The sequence below is a fragment of the Geospiza fortis genome, unplaced genomic scaffold, assembly GCF_000277835.1.
Source record: "Geospiza fortis unplaced genomic scaffold, GeoFor_1.0 scaffold92, whole genome shotgun sequence".
Taxonomy (NCBI): domain Eukaryota; kingdom Metazoa; phylum Chordata; class Aves; order Passeriformes; family Thraupidae; genus Geospiza; species Geospiza fortis.
In genome coordinates, this window is record NW_005054389.1 from 1976574 (window position 1) to 1989643 (window position 13070).

General features: G+C 42.6%; 1 protein-coding gene across 30 annotated transcripts in view; it reads left to right on the forward strand.

Moving 5' to 3' along the window:
* The window catches only part of ANK3 (ankyrin 3), a 284745-nt gene that overhangs the window by 194222 nt on the left and 77453 nt on the right, over positions 1–13070 (forward strand). For 27 of the 30 annotated variants that reach the window (XM_031060737.1, XM_031060730.1, XM_031060744.1 and 24 more), the window contains exons 18-23: positions 124–222; positions 7619–7717; positions 7817–7915; positions 8236–8331; positions 11355–11427; positions 11618–11680. In XM_031060737.1, coding sequence (XP_030916597.1) covers positions 124–222; positions 7619–7717; positions 7817–7915; positions 8236–8331; positions 11355–11427; positions 11618–11680 — 529 coding nt within the window. The remainder of the gene's footprint in view (positions 1–123; positions 223–7618; positions 7718–7816; positions 7916–8235; positions 8332–11354; positions 11428–11617; positions 11681–13070) is intronic. The other 3 variants (XM_031060739.1, XM_031060741.1, XM_031060743.1) reach the window with 1 other exon arrangement.

The window sequence follows — 13070 nt, forward strand, 5'->3', positions numbered from 1 at the left end:
ACAGTGAAAGTGGAATGTGTAACTTCTTTAAGGACGTTTAGAGTTTTATTGATACCTGAATTTGCATTTTAGAAGTCTGTGTGCCTCCTCTGGAGATTGTTCCTTGTTGTTTCTGATTTCCAGAGTGGACTGACGCCCCTCCACCTGGCTGCCCAAGAGGACAGGGTCAATGTAGCAGAGGTTCTGGCTAACCAGGGAGCTGCTGTTGATGCACAGACAAAGGTATGAACACCACTGTCACATGAAATATTTCCTTCCAGGGAGCCATGAGCCTCCAGACAGGGCTAGGAATTGATTTCAGGGTGAAATCGCAGCAGGGAAACATTCCTTGCAATAAATTATTGCAGAATATATTCTGAAAACTGAAGATACATAAACTTGGGTGTTTAATGTCAAGCTCAGCCTTTGAGCAGTGAGCTTGTTTCTTGCCAAATATTTAGATCAATAGCGGTTTAGATTGTATCCTAGTACTGTGCTTCACTGAAGGTAAGTGGGATTGGTCTAGTTATTGAGTAAGGGAACTGTTGTCTAATGTGAAATACATATATGCAGTGGTGGTCCATTTCAAATTTACTTGCCTAGAAATAGTTTTGCCTAAATATTTGGACTCCTAAGTAAGAGACCTGGATTTTCAAGGTGCTTGGGGGTGGCTTTCGAGACCCCCAGCAATGACACCTCCCACTTCACAGTATTTGTTTTTAAGTTCCATGTCCTGAAGCAAAGACCCTTTGCAGAAGAGGTTTTATGCTCCCTAATGGGGTACAGTGCTCAGAATTTAATGATAATGATCTCAGTGTTGATTGCACTTATATTCCTCATGCACTGTCTGAATCTTGGAGACGTTCCTTTAGCTGGGCAAGAAATCAGTTGGGATCAAATACTTGGGCTGTAGTGGATCGAATCAGCTAAATGCAGCAGGTCTCACAATCTGAGCTGCACTCTTTTGCAGAGGAGTAGCTTTCACAGCTCTCTGCCAGGTGTATGCCACAAGTTAGGTGCTGTGCTTGCATCCCAGGAATGTCCAGGTGTGTCAGACTGCCCAGCAATATTATCACATTACACTGACAGCTCAGAAAGGTCTGAGTCCATCATCATGTCTGGCTGCAGCTCAGCTGATTATAATCTGTGGCAGAGGGAAAAGTCATTGTTATCTGATTTCTCTACAGTGTAATTCCAGCTGTACTGACTGCTGATTTCAGTAACATTATCCTGACGTAAACCTGAAAGAGTTTTGCTAAAATCCCAGGAGCTTCTCCAGGTTTATACTTTTGTAACATATCCTCAGTCTGTATTTTAAAGAAGAATCAGTCAGGGTTTTTATCTGTCAGATCACCCAGTAACAGGTGAGATCTGCCCTGGTTCATTCTTTGCAATTTCCTCAGATGAATGTGGTTGCCTTCCTAGAGGTAGTTTCCACCTGGTGTTGGTTTCAGTAGCAGGACATTGCAGAACCTGTTCTTTGGACTTGGCCAGAGCTGAATCACCTCCCAAGCCATGCAACTCATCTGAGTCTTTGCCTCTGCCCCTCTGTGCAGTGCTCTTGGCTGTCCCACAAATAGCAAGCACTCTGAGGAGACATTTATACTGACAGGTGCAGGCAGACACACGTGTTTGCTTTGCTGGCTCTCCACTGTCCAAACAGGATCCCAATCTGGGCTGCAGTGGCCTTTTAGTCACATTAGGGTGGTGGAAACATCTGAGCTACTGTCACAGCTGAGAGGCAGGCAGGGCATGTCTGCTGGGTCCCAGGGACAGCCTGGTGCAGCTGCAGGAGCTCTGCACTCAGCTTCAGAAAGTGCAGTCATATTTGACTGTGTGCAACATGATCAGTAATAGCAATATAAGTCTAAAGAAGACAGAAGTAAATCCCTTGTTGTTCACCCTCATTCCTCAGTTATATGTGTAACTAGTGTGAATAAAGAATAGTTTCCCAGTACACTCTTGTTTCCATGGGACTGCCCCATAATTGTTGGGAAGTGGCTCAGGGACTCATAAGTCAGGTTGTATTTAAGCAGGACTGCTTTGGGCTGTAAGAAGTCACCTGTCTGGGGAAATTCTCCATCCTGTAGGCTTCTGTGGGGAAGAGCATCCACAACGTCTTGTCCTCCTGTTCCCCCTACTAGTTAGTGCTACTAGTTGCTGCTCTCTGCTGTAGGGCACTGTCTGCTCCTCAGGAGGAGAGTGCCCACGTGCCTGGCAGGACTCTGTTAGAGTGGAATGAGTCAATGCTCATGCACTGGCATGGGCTTGGTGCTTTTCCACGGGCTTCTGCAGGGTCCCATCTGCTGGGTTTGTGCAGCAGTGAGCCCTGCAGGCTCCACAGAGTCAGCCACGTGGAGCTGTCTGCCTGATATAAGGATATATCCTGGGATATGAGGAAAGGGCCAGTGCAGTACCGAGTGTTTTATCAGGGAATTGTTTCTGGATAAACTGATGGTCACCCGAGTTCCTTCCTGAAAAACCCTGAATTTCTACAGTGAGGGAAAATTGTTATGCTGTAAGAAAGGCCATACTTTGACCTCATGTTCTATACAGTGAAGGTTAGATGATTACCCTGTAAAACAGCAGCCCTGCAGTTACAAGCTTTCCCATTTAGATGGATTAACTGTACGTTCTGCCTCTAAAACCAGAGGCACTGGGGGACAAGATAAGCAACAGCTGAGTTGGCTTTGGAGGCACTGTTGCTATGCTTGCATGTTTGCACAATCCTGTCCAGCATGTCCAGTTGGGATTCATTCCTTTGGACACACAGCAGCAGAGATGTGGCCATCCGTGCCTTAGAAGTCAGTGAAGCAGCACAGCTCAGAGTGACATTTTATTGGGGATCTCTGCTACCAGCAGTGTCACCACGAACCTTCTGTTTTCTTCCCTCCATTTCACATCCATGTGCTTCTCTTACCTCAGATTTTGGGGCATGGATGACTGTTCAGCAGTGCTTTTTTTTTTTTGTTGGTTTTAATTTATTTTCCCTCCTTATCCAATTTCTCATTTTCCCAGGATAAGCAAGCACAGATTGTGTCACTCCAGCCCGGTACCTGTCAACAGGGGGAGAACACTCCATGTCATTTAACTTAATATCACTAGGTCATTGAACTCTTGAATAGGGACCAATGAACTATCATCTTCCTCGTCTTTAGTCATCATTTATATATAACTTACCCTCCCTGGGGAAACATGTGGAGTCTGCAGTTCTGACACATAGGGGTTCTGACCCTGCTCACATGCTGGGGAGTCTTCAGGTGGTTAAAGGAGAAGATGGGACAGAAACACATTTTGCATCTTGAAGCTGTATCAGGGAAGGAAAAAAAAACATCAGAAAATCACTTGTACAGGGGATTAGTCTGTATGATTAGGATCAGTTCTGGCTGTTATGAGCATTTTCAGAATTGCTCTCAGAAGTGAACAATTGCATATGTGGGACTCTCTTGGGGTGGTTTCCCTCCCAAGAAATTTTTTTCCTGACCTTTGTAGTAGAAAAAGGCACGAAAGGAAGGATAGCTTCTGGTTATGAAGTGCTTTTATTAATAGTGTTGTGGGATCCTTCTGGTTTTGCTGCATCAATTAACTAAATAGCCTCTAATCCCAGAGCTGCAGGAGTCTAAATCAATGCTGAAGTGTAAACAGCACTGGTGCAGCAGGCCAGAACTAGTGCCTGAGAGGCCATAAGACTGATTCTACCACTTGAAAATGAAATTTTGTTAGGTGGTTTAAACTCAGCCACGTTAGAAAATACACTTCAGGTGGTAAAGTTTGACATGCTTCAAAATCCTTCACATTTAGAAAGCTTTAATATTTGAATTTGGTGTTCACAGAAGGCATGTTAGTGTCCTGGAGCAAAGGCAGCAGCTCTTGTCTATTCTGACATTGCATTTGTTTGCCTGAATTTAGGTGTGCTAAAGAGTTTTTGGTGCTGAAAATGTGCTGTGCAGTATCATGCTTAACACAAGGCATGCTCATCCATTCACAATAATATTGGGAGGTGAAAATCAGTCTGGAGCCATGGCTGTGAGCAGATATCCCTTCTCTGGTGGTCATGCTGAGTGCCAAAAGCTGTCCTGGTACGTGTGATGTTGCTTTTGTTTCAGGGCTTTTGTGCTGGTAGTTGGCACGAGTAAATATTGTTTCATGGCTCAGCAGGTCCCCACATGTCATTTTTCCACTGTTTATCCCATTGGAGAGTGTGGTTGTAGGATACAGCAGTACTGTGATGGCCTGGCAGAGGAAGACTGAGAGAAAAGTGCAGCTTCAGTCAAGGATGAAAAGCAGGGTTTGGAGTTTTTATTTCAGTCAGTCATTACACTGCTTTTGGTGTTGGGGCTCCCCTGGGGTAACTGATGGTCTCCCAGTCCCTGGCTGATGACTGTCTGGAGAACAAAGCCAGTATTAAACTGCCTTTTGTTTCTGAAACTGTAGTTTCGGTAGGAGACAATGGTGGCTCCGAGGTCACAATGTTCTTTTGCAGGTTGAGCTGGGATTTTTATTTCAGATTTTTTCAGGTCTGCCTGCTTTGTTCTGACAGGAGCCCCATAGCAGCCTGAGATCATAACAGTGATGCAGCTTTTCCACTGGAATATCTAATTCTCAGATGCAGGAAGAGATAAGAAGGCAGGGAGGGAGGGAGGGAAGTACTACTGAGAAAAATCACTTTCCTACAGCACAAACACTCAAATACAGGTCTTCAGTATATCTTCATGGTGCATTATCTGTCTCTCCTTGGCTCTTTGTATGTGCTCAGTTGTTATCAAGAAGTTTCTGTGGAAATTTCCAGGCTGATAATGTGCAATAATGAACCTTTGCAAGGTACTGCAACATGTTAGGTCCTGATTCAGCAAGGCAGGGAAGTGTCTGTGTGTGTACACCTAGGTCGGCCTGTTTCATTCAGTCAGGCCTTTGTGATCTTTGGATCTAAAGCAATTTCTAGCCCTGTAAACAACAATGCTGTAGCTTCATTGTCTGACATTTACAGCTGAAAAACAAAAACTGAGCAGCTTGAGAGTCAGCATGACTAGAAAGATGCAGTAATTCAAGCTGTTAAGATTCATGGTTATTGCCAGTGGAGGATGTTAAAGTAATTCACTGACATGATATACAAGACTTGTGATAATTCCCCTCAAAAGTAAAAATTGAAGGGCAAGAGAATAAGGGATTTTTATGTGTTCCATTAGAAATAAAAAGTTCAGTATTTCTGATTTTCTTTTTTCTTGGCACTTATTCTTGTAGCTTTTGATAAACCCTTCCCAGCTGCTAACTCCCCTGGTGCTGCTCATTCTTTAAGACAGCCAGAAGGTGATGTCTGTTAGAGCTGTGTTAAACAAAAGCCCTAGTTTTCTTGGAAGTAACTTTTTCAATATTAGGCTGCCTCCTAAATCCCTTAGTGCTTTGCCAGTAATTATAACTAAGCCTGAATGGCTGTGCAGAAATTTATATAATTGTGAGCTGGGTTTTGTTGTTCTGTTTCTGCTTTTGGTTTTGGGGTTTTTTTTAATGGGGTTTTTGTTGTTTTGGGGTTTTGTCTGTTAGTGGGTGGGTTAATTATTAATATCTTTTGAAGCAAAATATTTTTGCCTCCCAGGCACCTTTCTATAGACAATGAAAGTAGCAAGCTCAAGTAGCCTTGAGAATTTGCTGCCTTTATTGTTAATTTAATTGTGTAATTGCAGAATCTGCCAGTTGGAGTGTTTCAGAGCAGTCAGTAGAATACCTTGGTTCACGAGGGGATCTTGGGGTACAATTGCTGTGCCTTCCTGAGCTGGCAGGAGCTGGGGGCAGGAACCTGAGCTCTCACCGAGAAGTTGAGGACATCCTCCCCAGGTTTCAGGCACTGAGAGGGCATTTTGCTGACCAGTTTTACTGTGGCCATGCCCTCAGTGTCCGTGCTGCTGGCTGGGAGCAGGAAGATGTCCCGTGCTGAGGGCCAGCCAGCCGTGACACGGTGTCACATCTCTGTCCCTCTGCTGTCAGCGGCTGCAGGCCCAAACAGGACCTGACACGAGGTGACCACAGGCTACAGCAAACCTAAAAGGGAGCTCCCAGGACCCTCCAAGGACCTCAGGCAGGGGACTGGTGCTTTGCCACCAGGCTCAGCAGGTGCCCACAAGGCTGCTGGGGACATGTGCGGTGCCCGTGGCAGGAGCTGCCTTTCAGTGCACACCCCTCCAGCTGCCACACACAACCAGAGCTTCAGAGGAGCCTCCTGCAGATCCAGCTGGATTGTGACCCTGGAAATGTCATGATTTCCACTGTTAATTGGGAGGAGAAGGAGGAAAAGTTTTCACTTAGTCTCAGATTTAAACAGCGGACTGGTCAGGAGTGACAGAGAGCATCAGTAGTTGCTCCGCCAGCCATTTTTGTAGGTACCTCATGTAAGTCTCTGTGTACCATTTCTAGAAGGAAACTGTCATTGCACTGCAGTGATATGGGGGGTTTGAGAGCTCCTTTTTCAGCATTCATTGTTACAGGCTGGAGAGGAGCCTTCTCTTCAAAGGGAAAGCTGAGATCAGCTGGTCTTGACTCTCTGATATGCTCCAGATTTTAATGTTTTAGGGTTATTCACAGGGGGTTCTTGGCAGGTGGTCCTTGACTTTGGATTTCATCTCTCCAGTTGGTTTTATGCTGACTTTTTTTTGTTTGACCTTGCTGGTCATGTTAAGAGGCCTGTATATTGAAGAGGGAGAAGGGAATTAAGATTTTGCGGGACAAGGTCTCACAGCCTTATTTTTGTACTGTTTTTTGAACTGTTTTGATAGCTTGGCCATCCTTTAATCTGAGTTTATCTTTGACCCATGTAGAGGCAGGGGCTGTAGAAGCTGTATGTGAAGTATGTGACTCTGAGTCATCCTTCTGCTGAAGAATCAAGACTCTGGACAGCCCAGGGAGCCCTGTCAGAGAGTCAGACTCCAGGCACTCCTAGGAACAGGAAGTTATTTGGCCTAGACTAACAGTATCTGTAAGATGAGGTCCATGTGTTCAGTTCATGATTACGTTTAAGCTACTGCTCCAGTTCTTACCACTGTGGGTTATTATTCTGTGCAGGAAAAGTTCCTTGTAGTCATTTGGCATCTGATCCAATGTTCACATAAGTCAGCAGAAAGTTTCATTCTGCTGATGCCAATGGAATTTCAGTTCATTGCTGTTTCTGGCACTGATTAACTCATCCTGGTTGTCAAAGTTAGTGGTTTCTTTAGATGGCAAAGGGTATATCATTAACTGGATACGAATGGCACACCTGAATTTAAAGTAACTGTTACAGCTGCCATCTCCTAGCCTGTGTTAATACAACTGAAATTAGATAACCTTGTGTGAACCACGCCATAGTCCAAGGGAAATGGTCAGTAACCTGCAACACCACCTAGAGACACACACACACGTCTGTGGGTTCAGATGGGATCCAGCTGAAGGCACTGAGGGAGCTGGTGGAAGCACCCACTGAGCACTTTAGGTGACTTTCATGAGAAGTGTGTTTTTTTCCAAGGCTAGAGGATTTTTCACATAGTCCAAAGAAATAAAGCTTAATGGGATTTTTCCCATTTCATGCCTGTTTGCTTTTTCTGATTATTTTTTTTTAAATCAGAGCACGTGTGGGATATCCCCCTTTACTAACTGCCGATGTTCATTCTAGATGGGATACACTCCTTTGCACGTTGGCTGCCACTACGGAAACATAAAAATCGTCAACTTCCTTCTGCAGCATTCTGCAAAAGTCAACGCCAAAACGAAGGTGAGTGTCCCAGCTGTCCCCGGGGGGGCTGCCCTGCTGTGTGTGTGTGTGTGCTGTGCCCACCTCAGCCTTGCCTTTTCTCCCTCCCTGTGCCTGCAGAACGGGTACACGCCGCTGCACCAGGCGGCACAGCAGGGGCACACCCACATCATCAACGTCCTGCTCCAGCACGGCGCCGCGCCCAACGAGCTCACTGTGGTAAGTGCTGGCCTGGAAAATGGGCCTGGTGGGACAGGAAAAGAGCAGAGGAAGCCTGTTTCCATCACCACCGCATCCTCTGTACCATCATCTCTCCCAGAGAGGTTTGATGAGAGAGAGAGAGAACAACAAACATCCAAAAACCTCCTCATTTTCGTCGCATTTCATCCCACTTACATATCCTACCACCCAAATATTTATTTCCACCAGAAAACGTACACAATTTTTATTTTATTTTACGTTCTTCTGTAATTAACCAGCAGTTCCTACACTTCCCCTTGCTAACGTTCAACTTGTGTTACGAATGTTTCAATTGCTAGAATGGAAACACTGCCCTGGCCATTGCTAAGCGACTTGGCTACATTTCAGTTGTTGACACGCTGAAGGTGGTGACAGAGGAGACCATGACTACAATTGTAAGTACAGCTCACTTCAGTAGGGAATGGAAGAATTTTTCCAATGCCAGAGTATGACTATAACTAAACTTTGTGTAGTTACATGACTACCAAAATTCCAGTCACCTATTTCTTTTTAGCAGTATAAAGTCGATCTTAAGTGAAACATAAGCTATTTTTAAAGTAGTAGACACTGTGAGGATGTGCACAGAAAGAGGCCCAACTGAGCACAAAATGGCCAGTGTAAAGGACTGGTCACAACTGCACTGTTTTTCCCCACAATGTTTGTCCACACATCTTGTTGTTTAGGGAACAGTTTTGCTGCTGAAAAGATGTTCCTATAGGCTTGTGTAAACAGAAGCTGCTTGAGAGCATTTCCCAACCATCTGATGCTTAATGGCTTGAATTTGACCTAAGAGAACCCATTCCAGTATTTTAAAAAATGGTTGGAATTTCCTTGAAAGCTCCTCATTGTGTGGTTCCTGGCCCCTTCCATGGGATGGTGAAAGGCTGTATTCTGCAAGCAGCCACAGCCAGCCCCTGAAACCCCAAACACCCATTCCCTGATGTGGATGAGAACTCCAGCTTGTGTGTCCTGCCTCTCAGGAGGCATTAGCCAGGAGACATTGAAGGGACTAGCAGTGGTCAAACATTGCCTGCTGTCAGAAACATTCACAGAATCCAAAATATTTCTCAGAAGGATCTTTTGTTCACTAATGTTTTGCCAAATTGCTCTCTGAAGAAGTTTTCTGAGGCAAGGTACCTCCATGCATTACCATAGTAATAAAGCCCAAATTGGGTCTGAAGAACATAAATTCAGAATATTGGCTTTCAACAACTATTTTTCTTTTTCTGATTAGAAAGATAAAATGCACATGTATGTGTTTTTAGACATACCAGGGGTGGAAAACAGTTACTGTGGGTGTTCCATGCTTTGTCATTGCCCCTTTGTGTGGTCTCTGTGCAAGCAGGTGGGTGCAATATGACGAGCTTTTGGGATGACAGGCAGATTTTAGTTCTGTTTACTGCATGCACCTTTTCTTCCTATGACTTTCCTGGCTGTGGTTTCAGGAGTTTACAGAAAATCCACCACACAAAAGATAAATTTCAGAACAGTAAGATAGGAAGGAATATGCTAGAAGATAATGCTGATTTTTTTTTTCCTTACACATTTTCTCTATGTTTTCTCAGGAATAAATTTCTCTTTAGAAAGATTACAAAACATTTTTCCACACAGAAGAATTTGATGGAGAATATTATACAGGATAGCAAAACTTGAATGACTACCTATTATTCAGTTAGGTAGCAGCAGGAAAAGCACATAATTATGCTAAAATCTCTCAATAGCACAAGGCTGTTCTTGGCTTTCAAAACCAAGAAGCTGGGAATATTTGTCCTGCATAAAGTGACTGACCATTTATCTTCTGCAGATGAAGAGTAGAGAGATGGTGGGTCAGGCTCTGAATTGTGCTGGAGGAAATGTTTGATGCTGAAAAACCTATGCAACCTCAAATACCTACTCTCAAGAGAGGCCCAGAAATCATTGCCATTAAAATCAGAATATGCTGCTTATCAGTGTGTAATTTTGGGAGCTTGGAAGTCTAGATGTGAAATCTGATTTACAATTGAGGGTTTTAAAAATTCAGTTTGACCGCTGAGACTTACATTTTGAGGCTTGTAGCAGAACAACTCCCAAAGCTAAATTTAAAGGCATCAGGGATGAACGTAGCTAATTTTACTATAATTTATACTCAAACACCAATTAAAAAAAAATAATCCAGTCAGACCTGGTAAAAAGTCCAGTGATTTTGCTGGTTTAACAATGTTTTTAAAAGCTTTGTAATTTCCATAAAATGAATTGCATGAGGATTTTTGTAGGTTTTGTAATGTTTGAGCATGGAGGAGCTCTTCTGCCTCTATCAAGTGATGGCAGTAACCTAAGAAAGATGAAATGCCAAGTGAGTACTCATTATGCCAGAGAAAAACTGAAATATTTTAAAATAAGTGAAAATGGAAAGGCTGTTTTGCCCTCCTGAACTTCTTAATGATTTCTTATTTGCATATGAAGCATGAGAAGTAATGATGGCTAAAAAAATGCAATCTAAAATCCCCATAAAGATGGGAGTGGGTTTTTGTTTGAGGTTAGGTTTGGTGGGGTTTTTTGTTATTTTTGATGGGTTTTTTTTGTGTGCGGGTTTTTTGTGGTTTTGTTTTGTTTTGGTTGGTTTTGTTTTTAATTCCACTGCACTCCTTGAATGATATCTCTGCAGAAGTTCTGGTCTGACCCAGACCTCTACCAGTGGTTGTTGTGCTGGAAAAGTGAAAAGTAGATGTGTATGTCATTCTCAGGATAGAGGTATTCTAGGAACAGATTTCAGGTGCATTCAGAACTTTATTTTTCTGCTTTTGTTTTTCTTTTTATGGGTCTTTGAATCTGAATCAATATAAACATAGGGATAAAAACCATGCAACCACTTCTGAGTGTCTTTCATGCACAAAGCCCTTCAGGGATATCACTTAGCCTGCATGTGGTTACAATTGTTCTTATTTGTGGGGAAAACACACAATTCATGCTGAGGCACCTCTGAAAAAAATTCACATAGGTTCAGCTGCTCCCAAATTGCAGAACTCTTCTGATGTCAAAGGAGAAAAACTTCCCTCAGAAAGTTTGGTTTTATTAGAGATGACATATTAGTCTCTTAAAATTTAGATTATTACCTAGAGTCCTTATTAAGCCCCTAAAATGAAGTTCATTTCAGTATATGTTATTTTTCTTTTGATATCATCATCTAAGCTTTCTGCTCATGCTTTTTCTGTATGACAATCTGAACATAGTTTAAAAAACAAATACAATATTGCCAATTCTGTAGTTTTTTTAATTTATAGTTCAATGCATCTTTAAAATAGGAAGTGAAAAGGAAGCTAAAAATTCTGTTGCTTTTCTAACTCAGATAAAAATCTTAGCTCACATTTACTTTTAAAAATAAACAGAATTTTGAGAAAAATTATGCCTGCATTCTAAAATTACTTTTTTTTTATTACAGACTGTTACAGAAAAGCACAAAATGAATGTACCAGAAACCATGAATGAAGTTCTTGATATGTCTGATGATGAAGGTATTAAAAATTTTAGATTTTTTTGCACTCTTTGTGGTTGTAAGAAATGTCTGTTTAAAAAACCCAAGACTAACACACATTATTAGTTGGATATGGTCATTGCAATCTGTTATTGTTGTACATTGATTTTTGTTGACACATCAATAGTGTGTGCTTTTCTTTAATTGTTTTGTTTATTTAAATCATGCAGTGCGTAAAGCCAATGCCCCTGAAATACTCAGTGATGCTGAATATTTGTCAGATGTTGAAGAAGGTATTTGTGCATTTTTGTATTGCACTGATATTTAACTTAATCCTCTTCCTTTTATTTCATCTGTCTGAAAACTAATCCTTTCAGATAATTTTCCTATTATCCCACTAACAATAACTTCTGCTTTACAATTAAGAGTGCTTTCAAAAATTCTTTGAGCTATTGCTGATAATCCTCTAACGTTTTTTCTGAATTTCTTATGATTTTTTGATCAAATTACCTTCACTTTCCTGGAATAATCATTTTGCTGCTGCTTCTATAAAGTTAATAAATGTTTTATTGTTTGAACTGAAAAATGAAATATTGGACAAGAGGGTAAGATATCAAAATATTTTGGAAGAAATGACTGATAGTCGAAGTCAATGGCAGAAAGAACAAAGTTATTGGTTTTTTTTAAAGCAAATGACTGTGTTCAATTTTCTTGTTTTTCTTTAGTCAATCTCTCTTTCCTCATCCCTATTGATGTATTTACTTCTAATTTTCATAGCATTCAAGCAGCAAGGTGTAAAAGATATTTCAGTCCTTTGTGTGCAGCTCTTGTTTAATTCATGCATTGAGGCTTTTGGTTTGTTCCCCATCTGTCATTGTGCAGTTCCAAATGGATCATGTTCTTACCATACATACATGTTTCCCAAATAGCTCTCCTGGGCCATTGTCCTGCTCAAAACACTGCATTGTTTCAGCTGACAGGAACACTGATGCATAACAGTGTGAGTGAGCAGGGCAGGAATTGCTGTGTCCCTCTGCACAGAGAGGTGCAGACCAGAAACACACCCTGTGGGGAGCCTGGGTGCTGGAGCTAAAAATGTCAGTTGTAACCTATGGGATCCTTTTGAAAGCCAGATCTGTGGAGGTTTTTTCTAGTCACTAACTCTCAGTACAACAAAGACCAAACCAACAATTAGGAATGCAGGTAGTACAATTGGTTCCTTGCATGTTGCAGACTGCATTCTGCACCCATGTTGTTGCCAGGGGAGCTGAGAGAGTCATTTATACAAAACAGTCCTGCTCTGCATCCTTGTGTCTAAACTGGAGAGAGAGGTTTGATGGATGGATGGATGGGGCACTCAGAGTTGTGTTCAGAGACTCAGTGTCCCAGGGGAGACCAGTGATTTGTGCCATTCCTCAGGGGTTGGTATTGGAGCTGGTGCCATTTCACAGTTTTGTTGGCAGTGTGCACAGTGGGATCAGTGCACCCTCTGCAGGTTTGCTCTGTGGTGTGGGTGACATGCTGGAGGGAAGGGATGACACCCAGAGGGACCTGGCCAGGCTGGAGGGGTTGGACTGTGCGAAACTCATGATGCTCAGCAAGGCCAAGTGCAAGGTCCTGCATCCAGCCTGGGGCAATCCCAGGCATAAATGCAGGCTGGGTGGAGAATGGATTGGGAACAGC